The sequence below is a fragment of the Cydia fagiglandana genome, chromosome 25, assembly GCF_963556715.1.
Source record: "Cydia fagiglandana chromosome 25, ilCydFagi1.1, whole genome shotgun sequence".
In the NCBI taxonomy this organism is placed as follows: domain Eukaryota; kingdom Metazoa; phylum Arthropoda; class Insecta; order Lepidoptera; family Tortricidae; genus Cydia; species Cydia fagiglandana.
Genome location: NC_085956.1, coordinates 3,504,141 through 3,527,731, shown reverse-complemented (window position 1 = coordinate 3,527,731; position 23,591 = coordinate 3,504,141). Strand labels below are relative to the sequence as shown.

The 23,591-nt window shown below is 41.0% G+C and overlaps 1 protein-coding gene and 1 long non-coding RNA gene across 2 annotated transcripts in view; one reads left to right on the top strand and one right to left on the bottom strand.

The window, feature by feature from the left end:
• The window catches only part of LOC134676799 (uncharacterized), a 344,277-nt gene that overhangs the window by 256,753 nt on the left and 63,933 nt on the right, over window positions 1-23,591 (bottom strand). The window contains exons 10-22 of the mRNA XM_063535181.1: window positions 22,780-22,864; window positions 18,148-18,267; window positions 17,444-17,552; window positions 16,534-16,629; window positions 16,134-16,259; window positions 14,848-14,931; window positions 14,250-14,354; window positions 13,405-13,559; window positions 13,124-13,259; window positions 10,707-10,831; window positions 10,004-10,143; window positions 9,548-9,689; window positions 8,821-8,907 (exon numbers count right to left, since the gene is read on the bottom strand). Of these exons, the coding sequence (XP_063391251.1) occupies window positions 8,821-8,907; window positions 9,548-9,689; window positions 10,004-10,143; window positions 10,707-10,831; window positions 13,124-13,259; window positions 13,405-13,559; window positions 14,250-14,354; window positions 14,848-14,931; window positions 16,134-16,259; window positions 16,534-16,629; window positions 17,444-17,552; window positions 18,148-18,267; window positions 22,780-22,864 (1,510 nt within the window). The remainder of the gene's footprint in view (window positions 1-8,820; window positions 8,908-9,547; window positions 9,690-10,003; window positions 10,144-10,706; window positions 10,832-13,123; window positions 13,260-13,404; window positions 13,560-14,249; window positions 14,355-14,847; window positions 14,932-16,133; window positions 16,260-16,533; window positions 16,630-17,443; window positions 17,553-18,147; window positions 18,268-22,779; window positions 22,865-23,591) is intronic.
• LOC134676951 (uncharacterized) lies at window positions 6,756-8,242 on the top strand. The gene is made up of 2 exons (XR_010099972.1): window positions 6,756-6,888; window positions 7,725-8,242. It is a non-coding gene; the product is annotated as an uncharacterized LOC134676951 (long non-coding RNA).

Sequence of the window (23,591 nt, the reverse complement as noted above, 5' to 3'; positions counted from 1 at the left end):
TCCGCTTTTTCTTCGCAAGATGATTTTGCCCGATTTAATTGCGTGTTGCTTTTGCTTATAAATAATACCTAAGATGTGCTACAGCGCTTGTTTTTAGAAAATAAAAGATATCTGCTTAATTCGCAACACATGTAGGCGTTGTTTATAAGGAAAGGTTCGCTTAATAAATATAATCACTCTTTTACCTACTGTGCTGCACCGCTTTCCTCTTGTAATGTTACGAGTATCTGATATTGCTACAACCTAATACTAGCGTTACCTGCGGGTTTGCTTACGCAATTTATTTTCAAACCGCTATTTTAATTAAATTAGTACCTTGTCTGCCATACTGTAGTACAATTATGCCAGTATCTGATGCTCGTTTCACCGCACCGCTTTTTCATGTACCTGGACTGCCCATCACACTAAATGATTGCTTCATTGTAAATAAATACCCACCCTTGTTAGTGCTAGCGTGTGATGGTTACCAGTCCAGGGCGAATATTGAACACAGGCCTAATTTTACTATTGGACGCGTTCCAGGAACTCCCTGCGGGTTGGCATTTATGCCACCACGACCTTGGGCTTGATGAAGCCTTAAGCGCTACCTCCGATGGCTCAGCTACCGTCGTGAGCTGCCTACGTGTTGACCTTGGATGACCTTGACCTTGGTTGACCTTGACCTTGGCTTCGCCTCGTCTCTTGGCCTTAAGTCAATCTCCACCACGCTACGCACACCCGAGGGACGTGGGGTATTGTACTGGAAGACCGGCCAACTCTCTAGTAGACAGACCCAGAATCTAGGCTTCGAACCCACTCTTGTCCTAGCATAATTTTTAGAATTAGTCTTAACTAAAATAGAATTAACGCCTTAACTTATTAAATAAAATCTTACTTTACTACTCTAAGCTATAAACTTAATTACTAGGCTCAAACTTAATCTAAACTTAATACCTACGACTTACTTATATATAGAAATTGAACCTTATCTTTAAACATTAAACGAGATAGTGTATGTTAGAATTAGAGTTAATTAAATAAATTGTTATTTTAGATTTCAATATTCTTGATTATTTACGTCCCAATAGTATCTCCCCAGGTAATAAACGCTTAGGTGATATATTTAGGTGACAGTTTGGCGCCCAACTGTTTTGTTTTAGATTTTGGGTCTACCTGAGGGTTGGTAAGTTTTCTTTTTATCAGCATTATTGGTGTTGGTGTGTGCATGTCGCAGATTAGTAAATACGTAGTTATATAAGGTATCATTACTTTAGTTAAGTATTATTAAATCGCTGTAATTTCATAGTCTCATTTCCTAGTATTTATCACGCTCAATATATACTTAATCTGATTTTTGCAATACTTACCTACACTTATATAGTAAAAAACAAAAAGAACATAATGTCTCGCCCAATTAAGTACTTACAATTGACTAAGTCAGAATTAATTTACGAGGTAAAAATACGGGCAGAGGAGCCTAAGGATAAGGTGGAGGAGTTAAGGCAGCAAATATCTAAGCTTGCGATTAGGTACCCAGCAGAAGAAATTCTCGATTCTTGTTATGAGTTTGATGATGATATCGCCGGTATAAAACACACTTTAGCTAAAGCAGCAATTAACGTAGCTTGCCTCAAACAAGACCCCCATCAAAAGAGTTTACTCGAACGTACCCAAACTTACCTTAACCACATTTATCACAGGCTTAATAGAATTAGTCTACTTCAAGCTGCACCTGAAAAATTAACCTTGCTACACGAGACACAACAGTTCTTTAACGAACAATGGTCGTCCCTTCAGGAAATCTTGGCATTATTACCTCAGCTTGTCACTCAGCCTGCTTCTATTAAATGCAATACAGCCCAAGTTACTCCTGGAATTTCAGGCCAGGGTAACTTAACTGATGATTCCAACGAACCTCTCACTGACGCTGAAGCCTCAAATGCAGACGGTATAAATAATTATAATATTAAAGTTACTTGTGACCGCGGCCTAAGCTCAGATATATCTAAACTCAAATATGACGGCAAGTCTTGTGTTCGGGCTTTTATTGCACGCGCTAAAGAGTTCCGCCTTGCTAAAGATGTTACTGATAAGAAGATGCTTTCATTGGCTACAGAAATATTTACTGGGGATGCTTTACACTGGTATCGCAGTGTTAAGGATTCTGTTTATTCCTGGGAGGACTTGTTGATTATGCTAAAAAATGATTTTGATGCAGCAAATTTTGATTATCTCATGCGTAGGGAAATTAGTAATCGTAGCCAGGGTCCCACAGAGTCAATCACTGTTTACCTAGCGATCATGCATGGCATGTTTAGTAGATTAGACACAATGCCCAGTGAAAAAGAACGGCTTGAGATTATTTTGCATAACATACGCCCTTGTTACTCGAGCGTTCTTGCTACTTGTCCCAACTTAAGCTCGCTTGCAGACTTGCGCACCCTTTGTAGGAACTACGAACAAATTAAAGCTCGGTCTGACAATTTTAAAGAACCACCTGCGGTTACTTCAACTACACTAGCTCCGGAGTATTCCTACCAGCCTAGGAAGGACGTTACAAAGAGTAGCCCAAGGGCCGGCCCTACTAACTACCAGACCCAGCCCACTGCAAGCTACTCACAAACGTTCGCTAAACCTAGCTTCAATAAAACCCACAACGTATCAGCTGTTACAGACAACAAGTACTGCTACCGTTGCCGTGTCAATACACATTCAATGAGGGAATGTACAGCAGAGCGTACTATAATCTGTTTTAAGTGTGGCCTTCAAGGCTACCGTTTTCCTGAATGCCCGCAGTGCAATCCCTCAAAGAAGAAGGAAACTTGTGCCATCGAATCGTCTGTTGAAACGGTTTCAAAAAACTGATTGATGAAAATTGTTGCACACCACGACACGAGAATTCAGATTGGAAAACTTGGCTCGTGACCATTCGCCATTTCTTTAATACTTATAAGGTTGCAACAATTTTCAATTCAAAACCCACGGACGATCCTCGACCATTCATTAAAGTAACTATTACTCCTGAGCTCGAAATGTACGGCCTCTTAGATTCCGGGTCCGCTTTAACTATTATTAGTAACGAAACTTATATGCATCTCTCTAAAACTAATTCAGACTTAAAGTTAATACATAATGTAACAAACATCACTGCAGAAGGTGGCAACAAGTTACACTGTCTGGGTTATGTACCATTACCAGTTAGTTTCAAAAACAAAACCCATGTATTGAAGGTCCATGTCATTGCCAATTTAGAAAATTCTCTCATCCTCGGCATTGACTTTTGGAAAGCATTCAAACTTCTGCCTGATTTGCTAGACAACATTGATTATCTTTCCCCTAATGAATCTAAGTCTACTGAAATAGCTTCTATCCGTCAGGATATACACCTGCATTCCTACAATAACCTTGAACCCTCGCAAAAACTAGTAGCAGATGAAATAATTACACGTTTTAATGACATTTCGTTCGAGAAAAAGGGCCTTGGTAGAACATCGTTAATAACCCATCGTATAGATACTGGGAATGCGGAGCCCATCAAGCAAAGATATTACCGATTGTCACCTGAAAAGAAACGGATTATTGCTGAACAGGTCGATGAAATGTTGTCGTTAGGAGTTATTTCTCCTTGTGAAAGCCCTTGGTCTTCTCCAGTTTTAGTCGTACGTAAGAAGGACGGCAAGCCGCGCTTTTGTTTAGATAGTCGAAAACTAAATTCGGTCACAAAGAAAGATGCTTATGGTTTACCTTATGTCACAGAGATCCTAGACAATTTAAAGAACGCAAGGTTTTTGACTAGTATTGACCTCTCTAAGGCATTTTGGCAAATACCTATCCACGAGGCAGATAGGGAAAAAACTTCATTTTTTGCGCCAGGTCGTGGAACCTTTATGTTTAACGTCACAGCTTTTGGTCTCACTAATGCTCCGGCAACGCAGCAAAGATTAGTAGATTCCCTCTTTATGCCAGACTTTGAGCTTAAGGTCTTTTGTTATCTAGATGACATCATTGTCATAAGCGAAACTTTTGAAGAACATGTCTCTATCCTTGGGCGTGTCCTTGATAAACTTAAGAACGCTAATCTTACAATTAATGCTGAAAAGAGTAGATTCTTTAGGGACTCTTTAAAATACCTTGGTTACGTTGTCGATCAACAAGGCCTGCGGACGGATCCAGACAAAGTCTTAGCTGTGGTAAACTATCCGGTTCCAACTAGTAAAAAGGAAGTAAGAAGCTTTTTAGGTGCTGCTTCCTGGTACCGGCGTTTTATACCGAATTTTAGCACCATAGCAGGGCCTCTCAATAAACTTACATCAACTAAGAAGTCGTCACCACCCTTTGAGTGGACGACTGATGCGGCTGCCGCTTTCGAAACTTTGAAAAAATGCCTCGTCCAGGCACCTGTCCTAGCTTGTCCTGATTTTAACCATCCTTTTGAAGTCCACACGGATGCCAGTAACTACGGCATTGGCGCTATGCTGTGTCAGTCTATAGGTGGTGTGGAGCACCCGGTTGCTTTCATGAGCCGAACACTTACAGGTCCTGAAAAAAATTATAGCGTTACGGAAAGAGAGGCTCTTGCTGTAATTACAGCCCTTGAGCACTGGCGGTGCTACCTAGAGAATGGACGTACTTTTACTGTATTTACTGATCATTCTGCGCTCAAATGGTTCCTCTCCTTGACAAACCCTACAGGCCGCCTAGCTAGATGGGGTGTTAGGTTATCAGCTTTTGACTGTATTATTAAGCATAGGAAAGGGAAAGACAATGTAATACCAGATAGTTTATCTAGATGCGTCGTAGCTGCTGTAACAACCTCTACTACCCCACCTGCCACTACTGATAACTGGTACTTGGGCATCTTCAGGGGTTGTTTAAACTCTCCGGCCAGTTATCCGAACTATTTAGTAGAAGGGAATAAATTGTACAGACTTATGAAAAACAAGAATCCTCTTACCTCTGAGTTCAATTGGAAGGAGGTCCTTTATTCGGAACAACGCGTAGATGCGCTGTCTAAGTGCCATAGCGAACCAACTGCTGGTCATTTCGGGGTTTTCAAGACATACAAACGCGTCAGTCTTTCTTATTATTGGCCTAAAATGTACGTGGACATTGTCAATTATGTCGCTAATTGCGAGGTCTGCCTTGCTCATAAAGACCCTACCCACGGAACCCTTGGTAAAATGGGCAGACCTAAAGACTGCCGCAGGCCTTGGCAAGTAATTTCCGTAGATTTAGTTGGACCTTTGCCTACTAGTAGGAAACAAAACAGTTACATTTTTGTGGTAATGTGTTGTTTCTCAAAATACTGCCTTATGTTTCCTTTACGTCGTGCTACAGCTGAGGCTACGTCTAAAATACTCGAGGACAACGTGATCCTAGTACACGGGGTACCTCAAACTATTATTCTAGACAACGGGTGTCAGTTTGCTAGCCGGGAGATGGATAATTTATTTAAAAAGTATAACATACCAAATGTCCACTTCACTCCTAAGTACACTCCCCAAATTAACTCGGTTGAAAGGTACAATAAGACTATTGTCACCGCCTTATCAACATTTGTGGGAGACGACCAGAGAGCATGGGACGTTAACCTTCCAAAAATCCAGTTCGCGATGAATACTTCCACAAATGAAGTAACTGGCCAAACTCCAGCGCTTCTCGTGTATGGTCGTCAACTTGTTACGTGCGGGTCGCATTACATAGATAATGACAACCCAAACGAGTTGATATTTGCTCCCAGAGAACCTTACGCGGAAAATCTTGGGCATTTAGCCGTAGTTTTTGACCGTGTACAGACAATCTTATGGCGAAGTCACCAAAAGAATGCTGCAAGGTATAATACTAGACGCAAAGATGTTGAATTTCAGGTCGGGGACATAGTTTTCAAACGAAATTATTTCCAGAGTGACAAGGGCGCTTACTTCAGCAAGAAGCTTGCACCCAAGTTTCAGAAATGTCGAGTGAAGGCTAAACTTTCCCCCTTAGTTTATGTAGTAGAGGACATGTCGGGGCGTGATTTAGGTGCCTGGCATATTAAAGATTTTAAAATATCTAATAAGGCCTATACACCCTGATTTGACATCCCCGTGTAGGGACGGATGAAAGAATACTTCTCCCTACCGCCGCCAGAAAGCGTGACGTAAGAGCCGTCTGATCTGAGCAGCTGCGTTCGTAAATTTTCATAGAAACAGGCTGTAGTTTATAATTACTTAGTCCTAGTTAAGCAATAGTTAGATTATTGTGACGATTTTTTTTTGCTTTGGGTCACCCTGTTAATAAGCCTTCACCAGAGTCATTCTGTCCCTTAGAAGAATGCCCCAAACTGAAGCGGGTGGTGACTTCAACGTCTAGTTTTAACCATTTAAACATAGTGATTTAGGCGGATTTTTATTAGGAAAAATCCTATTCCGAAGAGAGGGGGTACTGTCACGTATAACGTGAATGTTAAATAGTTAACGCACGCAAAGTTATTTGTTGCCTTAGATATCTTTATTTTATAACTACTTACGCTCATTGAATAATAAACGTATTTGTATTTTTAGTAAACAAATACTTATATTTTGTCACCTACTATTAATTTTGACTTATACTCTCATACGTATAATAATAAAATAACTATTCTTTCTTCAACGCACAGACAGACATCCTACGCTGTGATAGGTATTTTATATATACGTACGGCCGACCGGTCCCGGCCGCTGGTCACCCCGCCCTTCCGTCGCGCACCGCGGGAGACCCCGCGCTCGCGGGCGCCGCGGCCCGCGACATTCCGCTCTCAGCATTGCTACGCACAGGCTGCGTCTCCTTATATTAAATCCTGTCCGCGGAGCGATCGCTACTGCGCGGACGTGTTAAATATTTAATTTGAATTTTAATTAAGTACATTAAAATCAGTGATTCCCATATTGGGTAAGTGTTGCATTAATCATTTTAACCTGCCTAAGTTGTTTTAGCCAATTGATGTAACTTAGCAACCGAGAAATACCGCTAGCTGTAACCTTTGGACTTTCTTTGTCTAGATTGTACACGTGTTATTATTCGAGGCTATCCATACATTTCATTTAAATTTCTTCATGTTTAATAGTGGGAAACATTTGTATTGATTAATGTGAATCAGTAGTGCTGTAGAAATAATACTAATTTCATAATTTTAGACCATAAGCTTTTCTCCTGCATAAAAGGGCTGTTGTTTCTTCTATCCTTACATTTCTATTTCTTTCTTTTCCGCTTTTTCTTCGCAAGATGATTTTGCCCGATTTAATTGCGTGTTGCTTTTGCTTATAAATAATACCTAAGATGTGCTACAGCGCTTGTTTTTAGAAAATAAAAGATATCTGCTTAATTCGCAACACATGTAGGCGTTGTTTATAAGGAAAGGTTCGCTTAATAAATATAATCACTCTTTTACCTACTGTGCTGCACCGCTTTCCTCTTGTAATGTTACGAGTATCTGATATTGCTACAACCTAATACTAGCGTTACCTGCGGGTTTGCTTACGCAATTTATTTTCAAACCGCTATTTTAATTAAATTAGTACCTTGTCTGCCATACTGTAGTACAATTATGCCAGTATCTGATGCTCGTTTCACCGCACCGCTTTTTCATGTACCTGGACTGCCCATCACACTAAATGATTGCTTCATTGTAAATAAATACCCACCCTTGTTAGTGCTAGCGTGTGATGGTTACCAGTCCAGGGCGAATATTGAACACAGGCCTAATTTTACTATTGGACGCGTTCCAGGAACTCCCTGCGGGTTGGCATTTATGCCACCACGACCTTGGGCTTGATGAAGCCTTAAGCGCTACCTCCGATGGCTCAGCTACCGTCGTGAGCTGCCTACGTGTTGACCTTGGATGACCTTGACCTTGGTTGACCTTGACCTTGGCTTCGCCTCGTCTCTTGGCCTTAAGTCAATCTCCACCACGCTACGCACACCCGAGGGACGTGGGGTATTGTACTGGAAGACCGGCCAACTCTCTAGTAGACAGACCCAGAATCTAGGCTTCGAACCCACTCTTGTCCTAGCATAATTTTTAGAATTAGTCTTAACTAAAATAGAATTAACGCCTTAACTTATTAAATAAAATCTTACTTTACTACTCTAAGCTATAAACTTAATTACTAGGCTCAAACTTAATCTAAACTTAATACCTACGACTTACTTATATATAGAAATTGAACCTTATCTTTAAACATTAAACGAGATAGTGTATGTTAGAATTAGAGTTAATTAAATAAATTGTTATTTTAGATTTCAATATTCTTGATTATTTACGTCCCAATAGTATCTCCCCAGGTAATAAACGCTTAGGTGATATATTTAGGTGACAACGTCACATAATATGTTAGAAAGAGAGTATAATAATCGAGACAGAACGTTACTCTTGAACAGAACGCAATCAACGCCCGAAAATTTAACACACCGAGACTTCACTCCTCGATAAAATATCCCTGAATTTTGGCATAGACCTACCCCCTTATTCATAAACGCTACAAACCTCAATTAGGTAACAATCGTTTGTCTTTATCCGTCATTTTGACGTATGTATTTGCAAGAAAGGGATAAAACATAATTCAACTAAATCAGGCCCGTAAAGTTTTATGAATAAGGGGGCTAATATGTGAGATCTCACGGGTAAAGGTACCTTATGGCGGTTGGCGCTTACGCTATTATTAACGCCGCTCCAATATTATTGCGGCACTATGCGACGTAAGCGTCAGCCGCCATATAAAGGTACCTTTTACCATGGAATGTCACATATGGTTCTATTCTATCACGCAGTGACACACGATTGACTGACAACTGACACTCGACTGACTGACAACTGACACTCACCTCCAGTAGTTGAGCGCTCCGCGCCTCCTTTTCGCGTTTGGCAAGCTCAGCTTTTTCTGTTCGCTCGAGCTCTCTGACTAGTCGCGCCTGTCAAATAGTAAAATTAAATAAATAAATATTATAGGGACATTCTTGCACAAATTGACTAAGTCCCACGGCAAGCTTAAGAATGCTTGTGATGTAAATAAAGAATAAGGCATTCTATAAAACAACCACGTTCATTATAGTTCGTTTTTTTTAGCATTAGAAAGAACTCCACAGAAGCAAGCGTGCAGTTTTTATCAGGCTCTTTAATTGTTAATAATTATTGAATAATCTAATGTAGCATGGTCAATACATATAATTTACTTCAAATTATTACCGCTAAACGTGCCGGATTTGGAACCACAAGCTTACTTCTGCGAAGTTCTTTCTAATGCTAAAAAAAATGAACTATAATATCTGGTGAAAGTCACACTTGATTATGCGATATGGCACACTACTATGGGGAAACTCTTAGGGGCATGTAACTATGAGTTTGTGACTCCGACAGGTCATATCAAAACAATTATAACTAGGAAATAAAACAAGATTCTTAATTATTCTTTATATTCATAACCGCAACCCAGAATTGTCTAGTTGAGATTGTTGCCGCCTCGCTAGTTCAATACCAAACCGATAGATGGCGGTGTCACGACACAGTCAACCATGAACCTTATCACAAACGCATAAAGTCTACAATGTTTACCTGGTCGCGGGAGCGCGAGTTGGCATCTCTGCGAGCGTCGCGCGCCGCTTGTTGCCGCCTCGCTAGTTCTATTCTGCGGTCGACAGGCGGCGGTGTTGGCCGCGGGCCCGTTAGGGCTGCTAGGGCTCTTGCTTCCTCCAATCTAAACAAAAAAACACAGGTAAATATGCCTTCCCATCAGAGAAGGGTTCATGTGCAATAAGGACCTTTCTGTCTGAATTTCTGTTGGATTTAGAAAAAATCCAACATCTGAGTCCATGACCATGTGTCTGTGGCCATGAGTAAGCCCATTCATAATTTAAAAAAAAATACCTTATTGCGCTTGAAGCATAAAGGACCCTTCCGTGATGGAAAGCCAACGCGTTTTGTTAGAGAGTGAGTCTTCTGTACCTGGTAGTATTATTTATTCTGTGACTGTGTGAGGTGTGCAATAAAGAGTAATGTATTGTATTGTACCTCTTATTAATCTCGGGCTCGCTAAAAAGCAGGGGTTCCGGCAACTCCGGCGCAGGTTGGATATATTCTCCAAGTATTAAGCGCGCGCTGAAGCTGAAGTGTTCCGTCGTTAGGGGCGGTTGCGGGTTCGAATCCAGGAACTGCAACAGAAAAAAATATATATAGATGGTCAAGCAAATCTTTACCTTCACAGAGTAAAGTTTCATCGCTGGAATTCTCACGGTATTCAGCAGAATGAAAAACTATAGACTCAAACTTTTCTTATACTGTGCTTTACGTATGCCACAGAGTGATTTTTTTATCGCTGAAAAATGCACGGTTATCGACAGAATGTAAAACAAAATATAAGAGTGCACTCCATGAGCCACAGAGTAAAGTTTCATCGCTGCTAATCTCACATTTATCAACAGAATGCATAACTATAGACTCAAAATTTTCTTATATCGTGCTTTACGTATGCCACAGAGTGAATTATTATCGCTGAAAAATGCACGGTTATTGACAGAATGTAAAAAATATATAAGAGTGGATTCCAAGAGCCACAGAGTAAACTTACATTGCTGCTTATCTCACGGTTTTTAGCAGAATGCAAAACTATAGACTACATTATCCTATACTTGCATTTTAGGCCACAGAGTGAACTTTTATAACTAAAACATGCACTGTTTTCGACAGAATGCAAAACAAATGTTCCTGTACTTACTGTTTGTAATTCTTGCATACTCTTCATCTTCATTGCCTGATGCGGTTCGGGAGGCGTGTATGTGACGTCACCCTTTATATTGCAGTTGCGAGAGAGACCTTTGATCACAGTTACTCGTTTCCAGCCTGAAAACAAACAGTAGTTTGAATAATTTGTGAAAATGACACACATGAAGTCGTTTCGGACGAAATACAGTGCTTCTTAGGATAATCATTTGGTTTTCACCTCAGCAGCTCGAACAAGGGTACTTTGCTTCTTAAAAACAGTGAGCAAAATGCGATTTTGCTCACTGAGTCATTTTGTCTCACTCAGTGAGCAAAATCGCATTTTGCTCACTGAGTGATGTAAAATGAGTGAGCAAAATCGTATTTTGCTCACTGAGTGAGACAAAATGTGATTTCAACATGCGGGGTCTAATACAAGTTCGATATATGTACTTGGTTTCTATTATCTCTGTCCCTCTAGGTATGTTCTCACTGCTTTGGGTGAAAAATTTTGTGTACTACACGAGATCAAAGTTATTTACATCTCGTGCGCTTTTGAATCCCTTACTACGCTCAAGATTCTAAATTATATATTATTATAGAATCTTTCGCTTGCACGGGACTCAAAATAAGCACTCGAAGAAATATCAAACTTTGATCTCTTGTTGTACAAATAACTATTAAACACAAGTGGTGTCGGAATCGGAGTGGTGGACGAATACTTTGGTAAGATATTTGATTAACATAGACCTTGGATTTCACTAATTTTAATCTTGTTTTTTATTGTTCACGACTGTTATTATTATTGTTTGTAGAATCTTCTGATGTGTTGTATTAATCTGTATAATTATTAATTATCATTCTAATCGAAATGGCTTTATCAATTTTATTATGTGCTATTTATTTTCTATATTGTAGACATGTTTTAAAATTACTTTTTTTTCTGTTTTAATTGGTTTGATACTGTGTATCCACTACTGAATGGACTATTCCTTATTTGCAATAAAGATATTGAGTATTGAGTATTGAATCTGACGGACACTCGCTGTCAGTGCTCGCAGCCTCGCCGAGTAAAGCTTTCAGTGTCTCCTACAATCTTACCTCTATCAAGCGGCAGTCCGTAAGACGAGTCGTGCAGCCGACTCGACTCGCTGGTGTCGGCATCTGACGGACAGCTGTCGGACGGACACTCGCTGTCCGTACACGCAGCCTCGCCCAGTAAAGCTTTCAGTTTCTCCTACAATCTTACCTCTAGCAAGCGGCAGTCTGTAAGAAGAGTCGTGCAGCCGACTCGACTCGCTGGTGTCGGAATCTGACGGACAGCTGTCGGACGGACACTCGCTGTCCGTACACGCAGCCTCGCCCAGTAAAGCTTTCAGTTTCTCCTACAATCTTACTTCTAGCAAGCGGCAGTCTGTAAGAAGAGTCGTGCAGCCGACTCGACTCGCTGGTGTCGGAATCTGACGGACAGCTGTCCGACAGACACTCGCTGTCCGTACTCGCAGCCTCGCCCAGTAAAGCTTTCAGTTTCCCCTACAATCTTACCTCTAGCAAGCGGCAGTCCGTAAGACGAGTCGTGCAGCCGACTCGACTCGCTGGTGTCGGAATCTGACGGACAGCTGTCGGACGGACACTCGCTGTCCGTACACGCAGCCTCGCCCAGTAAAGCTTTCAGTTTCTCCTACAATCTTACTTCTAGCAAGCGGCAGTCTGTAAGAAGAGTCGTGCAGCCGACTCGACTCGCTGGTGTCGGAATCTGACGGACAGCTGTCCGACAGACACTCGCTGTCCGTACTCGCAGCCTCGCCCAGTAAAGCTTTCAGTTTCCCCTACAATCTTACCTCTAGCAAGCGGCAGTCTGTAAGACGAGTCGTGCAGCCGACTGGACTCGCTGGTGTCGGCATCTGACGGACAGCTGTCCGACGGACACTCGCTGTCCGTACACGCAGCCTCGCCCAGTAAAGCTTTCAGTTTCCCCTACAATCTTACCTCTAGCAAGCGGCAGTCTGTAAGACGAGTCGTGCAGCCGACTGGACTCGCTGGTGTCGGCATCTGACGGACAGCTGTCCGACAGACACTCGCTGTCCGTACTCGCAGCCTCGCCCAGTAAAGCTTTCAGTTTCCCCTACAATCTTACCTCTAGCAAGCGGCAGTCTGTAAGACGAGTCGTGCAGCCGACTGGACTCGCTGGTGTCGGCATCTGACGGACAGCTGTCCGACGGACACTCGCTGTCCGTACACGCAGCCTCGCCCAGTAAAGCTTTCAGTTTCCCCTACAATCTTACCTCTAGCAAGCGGCAGTCTGTAAGACGAGTCGTGCAGCCGACTGGACTCGCTGGTGTCGCGATCTGACGGACAGCTGTCCGACAGACACTCGCTGTCCGTACTCGCAGCCTCGCCCAGTAAAGCTTTCAGTTTCCCCTACAATCTTACCTCTAGCAAGCGGCAGTCTGTAAGACGAGTCGTGCAGCCGACTGGACTCGCTCGTGTCGGAATCTGACGGACAGCTGTCCGACGGACACTCGCTGTCCGTACTCGCTGCCTCGCCCAGTAAAGCTTTCAGTTTCTCCTGCAAATACAAATGTAATGTAACTCGTCAATTAATTAAGTATGAACAATAAATGTATATAGTCATCTGCAGATTTAGTGTGTTGGTGCGAGAATATTCCTTGTTCCTTTATCGATCAGATAATGCTTTATAAGTGATCCCTTACCAGGTCAGTCTCTGCTAGTAGCTGCTGAGCCAACGCGGGCCTTAGGCCGAGCGCTCTGCTCTGCGCAAGCAGCGAAGCCACTGTATTCTTCTTCGGTTTGCTGACCCCACGGCCGAGGTTCCGCGGCCGACCCTCGCGGTTCGGCCAGCCGACAGCTGTGGAGACAATTAGGATGTGTTGTAGGCTCAAGCCACAGATTTATACGACTAAGAGCCACTTGCACCATCCGCCTAAATCGGGGTTTATCGGTTAAACCGGCCCCAGTGTCAAATTGTACTGGTAACCATAGTAACTTCAGGTTCAATCGGTTAACCCCGGATTAGTGGGATGGTGAAGGGGCCCTAGTCCTTCTTGAGCGACAACTCTTAACGTCGTAACGTTAAAGGCTCCGTCACACAGGCGCGTTTAGCGGGCGGCACGTGAGCGGCGCGCGCCGCTTTTACATATAAAACGCTCACGCCGCGCTCGCGCCCCGCCCGGAAAACGCGCCTGTGTGACGGAAACTTAAGGGGGAGAAGTCTCGTAAACGTCAGCTGCCGCTCTGCTGGTGTGTTGAGGAATACGTCACCCAAGCATGTCGTTAGATTAATTACAGACAAGAAGTTATCTGAAGGGGAAAAGGCACACTGTGCTAAAAAGTGACGCAAATAAATTACTCAGCAGGAGTATAATAGTTATTTACGATACAAGTGCGGAAAAGAGGAATCCCGCACGAGTATCGTACAACGTTTTACAGTAAGTACATATGAACCTTTAAACTTTTGACATACGCACGAAAAGTGTTATTTTACGCACTAGTGCGGGAAAATAGGACCATGTACTGTAAATATATTAGAAATGCGTACATTCACTGTCTTCGCTCCCACTGGACTTCGGCCTCGGGGAGTCTGCGACTTGGGAGTTGAGCTCCGGCGCCACGCGGCGGGGTTTCGCGCCCGGCTTTCGTCGTGCTGCAGACAAATATATGTACAATTACGACGATCGTAAACAGGCCATGAAGAGCGATATTTTCTAGCTCTGTTTGTATATCAATAATTCTTACAAGATCACTTCAAAGAATAAAGGCCTGTGCACACCGGATGCGTGTGCGTAGACGTGCACGTGCGCGTTGTAGTATACAGATCCTTATGAGAGACGGCACACCGCTTGCGTGACGTGTGCGTGTGCGGCTCCAACATTTTAGCGCACGCGCACGTGCACGTCACGCACACGCAGTCGATGTGCTCTGGGCTTAAAGGCTCCTTCACATTGACGCGGATTGCGCGCAGTACCGCACAACTGGGAATGCACAGGTCGTTATGCGCTACGTCACATTGCCGAAGCGCAGCACCATGCTATCCTTACAGTATGGGGAGGGCGGTCCAGTTACCGTTACGACAAAACGTAGCTAATGGGCGCAATATTACACAACATGTAAGGGTAAACATTGTTAAGCTAACTTACATATCCTATCGTTGCTCGAGGACGCGTTGAGCGAACTGCTGAGCGACGTGAGACGCGATAACGCGTCGGACGCTTGTGTGCTCGCTGAAACAAAAACATGAAAATTAGAGTCTTCTTCTTTCTCCGTCCTTATCCCATGTTCAATTGGGGTCGGCTCTCCTAATCGCTTTTTGCCAGCCATTTCTGTTCTGGGTTGTCATTGGATCTAATTCTAGAGCTTCGAGGTCACTATTTACTACTGATAGCCATGTGAGTCGGGGCCTACCGGGACCTCTTGGACCAGTGGCGATATCTAACACTTTACGAGCCATATTGTCTTCGGGCCTTCTCATAACGTGTCCGTACCAGCATAGTCGCGTTTCGGATAGTTAATGAGATATCGGCGTTACTTTCAGGCTTCCACGTATATACTTATTGGCCACTTTATCCATGAGGGTTACACCTGCTGACCAGCGTAACATCCTCATTTCGGCTACATGTGGATTGCTGCACTTGGTCCTTTCTGAGTGGCCAGCATTCGGCATCATAGAGTAAGCTTGCTATTCAATGTATACATATTTACTATTATATTAAATATGTGTACAAAACGCGAGAGTTTAAAGTGTTATATATAATTCAATGTATGTCAATTAAACAAATGTTTTGTTGTTCTTCCTGCGTAGGCATAGACTAAATACATAGACGGATAACCCGGATAACCCCTTGGATACTGCTGTAACTGTAACATTTTTCAAATATTGTCCGCAATAGTAGCACCCCGCTGGCCCAATATTACAGGGTTCTATGTTACATTTTCAAGATAGTTGAAATTCAACTTTATGTCACTGTGGCAATGTCACAGAATAAATAATTGTACTAGGTACAGAAGACACACTCTCTAACAAAACGCGTCTGTTACGATCAGCACAGATATGGCGACAGCGCCACGCTCTGCTTATGGCTTTCCCCAAAATTGGGGAGGAACGGATGTACTTTTAGCTACCTGTAGCAAAGCGACGAAATCGCGGAGTGAGCCACGCCTGACAATGTTCAAATTTCAGTTCGATAAAAGTGAAACATAGAACCCTGTAATATTGGGCCAGCGATCCGCGTGGTTCACTTTTATCGAACTGAAATTTGAAAATTGTCATAGTGACATTAAGTCGAATTTCAACTATGTATGTTGAAAATGTAACATAGAACCCTGTAATATTGGGCCAGCGGTTTATCACTGTGTGATAAACCGCGAGTGAGTGTGTGAGTTGTTGACACATACTGTTTTAGGTGACAAGGACAGGTATACTCACGAGGCGTGGGTTTGAGGGAGAGGTTTAGCGGAGCGTCTTCATCTCCACCAGTCTTTAGTCCGAGATCCAGCGGAGAGTCCTCCGTACTCGTGTTATTCGACTTTGTGCTTAGATTAAGACCGGAATCTGAAACAAAAACTTTAATAAACAATTGCAAATCAATAAATCATATAATAACGACAGTAGCTTTTTGACTACCAAAGACGACAGATGACGCGCGCGGTTACAGCCCAATATCAAGCTACGCGCATTCCGGCACGGTTCACTATGGCTCGCCGCGGGCGATACGCCGGGCATTGGCTGCAAGTGTTGCTCCCGAAGAAGATCCCCGTGACGGGTTAAAATATTTCACGCAATACACGATTTAAAAAGTGTTAATGTTGATTTGTTCGTTTAATACCTGCGGCAGCGGTGGAGCCAGCCAGCTGTCTCTCCAGGGCCGCTAAACTGACGCCGCTCTGACTCGCAATCGTCTGTAGCAGCTCACGGGATATACCTGAGTCAAAAACATCCAGTTATTATTACTATAGAGAAGCCATACCACAGAATAAATAATAGGTATAGGTACAGAAGATTCACTCTCTAACAAAACGCGTCTGTTACGATCAGGACAGATATGACCGTTAGGTGGCGACAGCTAGCCACCAAACTTGGTGCGGAACGGATGTACTTGTAGCTACCTGTTGTAAATCGACGTAATCGCCGAGTGAGCCACGCCTGGCCATACCAAACAATGAAATTGTCGCAATCGCAGCCAATCAAAACGTCGTAAGCGCCATAAAATTCATGGCGCTTACGCGTTTAGGTCGCATGAGTCACGCTCCGCTTCTTTGGTTTGTTGTCAAAACAACATCAACGCATGGCGCAAAATACTGGTTGTCTGTGTCGGTTCTATACGTTAGTAATAACAGGCGTGGCTCACTCCGCGATTTCGTCGCTTTGCTACAGGTAGCTAAAAGTACATCTTTTTGGGCAATTTTGGGGTTTGCCATAAGCCACGCGTGGCGCTGTCGCCACCTAGCGGCCATATCTGTCCTGATCGTAACAGACGCGTTTTGTTAGGGAGTGAGTCTTCTGTACCTAGTACTATTATTTATTCTGTAACGTTAGTAATAATTAATAATGCAAGTTCAACGGTCAAAAATGATAAGTTTTTAAAGAAGTCAATTAGAAAAATAAATAGTTCATTCAACTAAGCGTTATGTTATTCCTTTCAGATATAGTATTATAGTATATCTTTAACAAAATAGGTGTCTGTCTTCACAAAACCCATCGTCGACCTGACCTTAAGGCCGATAGTATTGCCTTACCCGCATAGTCAGCAAGGTTGGCCGGACTGTCCGTCCGGTGTCCGGCACGGTCCGGTTTGTTCGGCAACCGGATCACTTCGACCGATGACCGGGAGTTGCCGTAGTCGTCCTGTTGAAAAAATATTATTTTACAATCGAATAAACTAAATAACAGACATGTAAACATGGGTATACAGTGTGGAAAGATAAGTCGGGCCCTGGAGGAAAACTACCTTAAATCCTTAAGATGGCTCATTTTACTTAAAGGAGACATTCCTTTATTTTTAAAAACAAACAAATTGCATTTAAAGATTTTTCTTTTTTTTCTTCAATTTGACTTGTCTAAAAAATCTTGAGTACTAAATATTAGATTTTATGGATATTTTATATGATAGACGAGTATAAGACCTAATGTTTCTTGGAGAAATGTTATCATTAACATTAACTGTATCGACTAGTAGAATAAAATTGCGAGTGTTTATTTTTTGGATTTTTTAGTCGGTTCGAGTCCCAGGCGAGGCAAGCGAGTTTTAGAAATTCTTTGAATGCAGTTTTGTTTCTTTTTAAAAATAAAGGAATGTCTCCTTTAAGTAAAATGAGCCAGCTTAAGGATTTAAGGTAGTTTCCCTCCAGGGCCCGACTTATCTTTCCACACTGTATACTAGCTACCTACCTAGTTACCTGTTAAAAGAAAAGTATAGTCAGCGATAAAACTTATTTCTTACCACTTTCTGCCGTTTGCTAGGGAGCGGCGCCCCTCGCTCCGTGGACGGATGGACGGACACTTGCGGCGGGTCCAGGGATATCGTCTTCTTGCGTCCGCGATTCGTCGTCCCTGGCGGCGCCTATACCACAATCATTATTACAAAACATACAAACATACACTACAAATACGCACAGCCCAAGTATATGCTATTTACGCTACTCCGTGTCTTGTCACTGTGACAATTATATGGTGATTCGCCAGTAACTGGTCACTTTTAGTAACTCGCCGCCAGAAACACTAAAAATGAACTCTATTCACCTATAAATAGAATTAATTTTAGTATAAGGTGGCCAGTTATTGAAAGCTGGCCAGTTATTGAAACCTTATACTAAAATGTATTCTATTTATAGGTGAATAGAGTTCATATATCCTCACCCTCTTATTCATAAACGCGCTACAAACCTCAATTAGCTAATAACCTTATCTTTCATTTTGACTTATGTATTTGTGACATTGCCACACTTTGTCATTGCAAAAGCCAATAAAGCCATTCAGTTATCTTGGTCCTACTATAGCGCCTTTCATATTATACTGTCCCTGTGATAAAATTACGAAGTGGCACAGAGTTTTTAGAAGGAAAATTGAAGAAAAACTGTTTAGGTCCGATAATAATTTACTGGTTACGAAAAATAAACAACACAATCAATCATGCAATTAAAAACTATGTACAGTCAGCTGATCAGATAGCTGAACCCACGGAAACTACCTTCTATGCAGATGATTGTATGTCAACTATTTATTCTCAAAAATAGACAGCAAAGTCGACTTTGCCGTCTAAAAAATAGGTCGCGAAGCGCGTAGTTTATAGTCAGTCAAAAATTTAAAAAGTAAAAAACATTGCAGTCTCGATTTTGGGACTGCAATGTTGCATACAAATTCCATTATTTGTCGAGTTCCAAACTTTTTAAAAGTTGAAATGGCCATATCAAATTAAGGCACAGGCCAATTAAACAGCCAAACAGATGATTATAGTACCGCGACTATTTAGCTGTCTCAAATAGGTTGGCGTATTTTCGGTAGAAAAATACACTTCTATTTTTTTATTAAAAAAATAAAAAGGCGCCAAGGGCTTTTTTCTGTGAAAATATGTACGTAAGAATGTTGCTTTTATAAAATATATTGATATATGATGATATTTATATTTCTTGCACCATTTTTGAGAAAAGCACTATATATGACTAGGCTGGAAGGCTACTTGCTGGCTTCGGATTCAATTGCAAGTAGCTACTTCCGAACCTCGACAATAATGTTCTATTGCACCGACTGTACGTTCAGAATTGAAGCAGGAATCGCAGACACGCATGCTGAAGAAGAATAAATGGAACCACGTTTATATAACGTCGGGTGACTAGCAAAACTCACTAAGTACTATCAAAAAATTTAAGTAACAATGCCCTTTATTACACTTGTAACACGGTTTATTGTCCAATAATTTCAGTGATGTTAGTTAGTGACTTTTGCTTGTCATCCGACGATAAAATATTCAAGTAATTATTATTTATTTTTCGGTAATTTCAAAGGATAGTAATCGTACTTTTTTATTATAATAAGCAAATTCAACATTATTCAACACAGTGAGTTTCATTGGAAAATCAATTAATTTCATTCACAGCATACATTTTCCAGAATTACCAATACACGTACAAAATATCCAATATTTAAAATCCTCGTAAGGCCCATTAAAACTGAAGAATCCATCATGCAATAGAAATACTACTTTATTTCCTTTAAGAAAGGTTCAACTTAAAATGAAACTGAATTGTACATTGTAATGTACACTGGGCCTTTCGAGGATAAAGCACAAATTAAAACAATCACCCACAACCACCAAAACAACAAAATGACACAATAGCGACGGAATTCAAGCACAAGCGATCTCCAAAACAATTTGAAAAATGTTCAAAAGGAATTATCAAATAGTGACCTTCCTAGCTTAGTTTAGGCTTCTCAGCTTAAGTTTATTCAGCCAATTATAACAGACCTGTTCACTCACCAAATTTTGCCTAATGTCACAGAATAAATAATAGTACTAGGTAAAGAAGATTCACTCTCTAACGCGTCTGTTACGATTAGGACAGATATGAGCGCTAGGTGGCGACAGCGCCACGTGCGGCTTATGGCTAGCCACCAAAATTGGTGTGGGACGGATGTACTTGTAGCTACCTATTGCAAAGCGACGAAATCGCGGAGTGAGCTACGCCTATGCTAATGTGTTAATATCTGGGAGACCGGGCTTTGCTTGGAAAAGACCTAGCTAGATCGATTTTTCGCCCCCCAAAAACCCTAATATAGCAAATTTCACCGAAATCGTTAGAGCCGTTTCCGAGATCCCCGAAATATATAAATAAATATACAAGAATTACTCGTTTAAAGGTATTAAATTACTATTTAACCCTTTAGAAGGCATAAGGGTGTCAGGAATTAAGCAAAATTTAACTCTATCACTTTGAAATAAAGTTCAAAATCAGGTGGGAAATATATTCCCTCTGCCTTATAAAGGCTTAATATGAAAGACTACGTTTATACATACCTAGTCTAAAAGTACGTGATAGATAAAACTTGTTTCCTGATGGAAAATACTTAGTAAAAGCAAAAAGAATAGATAGTATACACGGTGTAACATGAGTAAACCGAATAATTTTAACAGTGTATTCCTGATCATATTTAGAGACAAAAATGTCCTATAAACTTTTTTGAAATTCGCCTAGTTTCAGAGATATTATTAATTAAAAAAAACAAGTTTTTATTGTTACATAGCGTAAAAGGCCTTTTTGTTGGTGATGTTGCTGCTATGGGACGTAGTCTAAATATCCTTATTGATAGATGTCAAAAAGTGACAAGTAACACTTTGCAAAAAGTAGGTTCTACGAAAAAAAAAATGTAAAAATCAATTTTAAGTGACAAGTTTACCAATAACATTTATTTTTTATGTACAAATACATTCAAACAATTAAAAAAACAAAACAAAAAAAAATTTTTTTTTTGCGCAATTGACCTAAGCTCATATTACATTTTTTACTTCTTTTGACCTCAGAAATGCGTGGTTAAAATTATTCGGTTTCCTCATGTTACACCGTGTAGAGGGGTCCTGTCATTGTAAATGTTGTAGTCACTGTAAATTTACTGCCATCTATCGACACACGACTAAAACTCAAAATAAACACGTATAAAATTATCTGAAAAATTAATACATATGGATAAATGATTTTATTATTTTTTATATAATTTTGACCCATGTTCATTCACTGATATCTATGTGTTAAAATTGTTAAATATGAAACGGTGTCGTCACGCCATCTAGCCGAACACAGGCCAAGGTGTGTGCGCCATCTATCCGAGAATGACGTTTTCTTGATTTCCGAGGCACGTTTTTTCCTTAGACTTTATACGAAGTTACATATGTCTTTGGTATAAGTTAGTAGTTGATTTTTGTGGTACAATGGATTTATGGTAGGTAGGTACTTCAAAAAATTAGTGTAGGTATACGATCGGTTACTATCAGGCGGGCTATAAGATTGTTTTCAACTACATTGTACTAACTAAAGGTGAGACTATTTCTTTATCTATTCTGACAACAACTAACTGTGTGAGAGGCTTCGCAATCCGGATAAAATTTGTATCGAACTCTCAGATCCATACAAAATGTATCCGAACAGCAAATCCTAGGCCGTTATCACACTAGCACCCGGCGCCAGTGTGACAACCGCCTTAGAGCAGTATTCTGATTTTAAAATCTCTTAACGTTTTGATATTGTTATGATACGAGTACTTGCACTCGGATTCGTGTCAAAAATCGTAACAATATCAAAACTTTAAGAGCCCATCAATGTGCACACTAGCGCCACTGCTAAATAATCGTGATTATTTAAATTTAAAGACAGGTATTTAAAAAAGGGGGCCGCTACGTACTGTATTTTGTATTTAGGGGTCATCTATTAATTACATCACACGTTTAGGGGGAGGGAGGGGGTCAAGAAAATGTGACATATTGTGACATGGGGGGGGGGGGAGACACAAACTTTGTGACGTCACTTTAACTTCATCAATAACCGAAAATTTATTTAAATTATTTTATTCGCTGTACATTTAAATAACAAGTTTTTAAAACGATAATCGTTTTTATTCGTTTAATTTTCTTTCCTAAGCAGTTTTGGGTTATAAAATTACTAATATTTATATCGTCAAAAATATTTTGATAAAATATTAATAATACATACTTAGGTACTTACTTAATTCGATTTGGCGATTTCGTAGAAAAAATGTGACGTCACACTAGGGGGGAGGGGTTTGCCAAATGTGTCCAAGTGTGACAAGGAGGGGGGAGGGGTCAAAAAACCTAGAAATTCGTGTGACGTAATTAATGGATGACCCCTTAAGTACCTTTTGAATATATCAAACTAGTACATAGCGACCCCCTTTTTTAAATACCTGTCGTTAAATTTAAATAATCATGATTATTTAGCAGTGGCGCTAGTGTGCACATTGATGGGCTCTTAACAAACTGTAAAATCATAAGCTCCTAGCGGTGAGTGAAAAAGTCTGCGCTCTAGTAACTATCGGTACATGTGCTTGTTTGTAACATGGGGTTTACCTTAGGCCCTGTTAGCGAGGAGGTGTATTTGATAATTTCTGTATCGGGCGGAAGTCTTACCCCGCCTAGCACCGATGACGGATCACTAGAAATAAAAAAAAACAGAGTATAGTTAGTAGACGTGATAATATGTGACGTTGCACGGCAAAAGGTACCTGGCGGCTGGCGCTTATATATGGCGCTTATGGCGCTGGCGCATAGCGCCGCAATAATATTGGAGCAGCGTTAATAATAGCGTAAGCGCCAACCGTCATAAGGTCCTTTTCTCGTAGAACTTCACATTTAAATTTTACAAACATGGGAATTTTACATCTTAAAATTTAGGCAAAAGGGAGAGGAACTCCGCTCTGAATCGTTTCTGGAGCAGAGGCTGACCATAGCCATCCAGCGGGTTAATGCCGTGAGCATTATGGGCACTTTTGCACCGGAAGCGATAAAGAACGGGTTTGACTAATAGTTACTTTCTTTGTAATTATTTAAGATGTAAAATTCCTAAGTTGATAACTTTAGTAACTGGGTCAAAAGAAATGGTCACAATTTGTGGACTCAAAATATTAAATATAAACCTATAGGGGGCCTAAATATCTTTTAGTAAATATTTTTTTAAACTATTTTTCAAAAAGTATGGTACATTCAAATGTTAAAATATGCGTTCACACATCTTACTCAAAAATATGTCCCATGACTCTTTACGTCAGCGAATTAAGAACTATGGGACATATTTTGTGACCAAGTTATGTGCACCCATATTTTTGCAATTGACTGTACCTACATCTCAATCTTATAATTACGATAATTAGGTTATAAATATT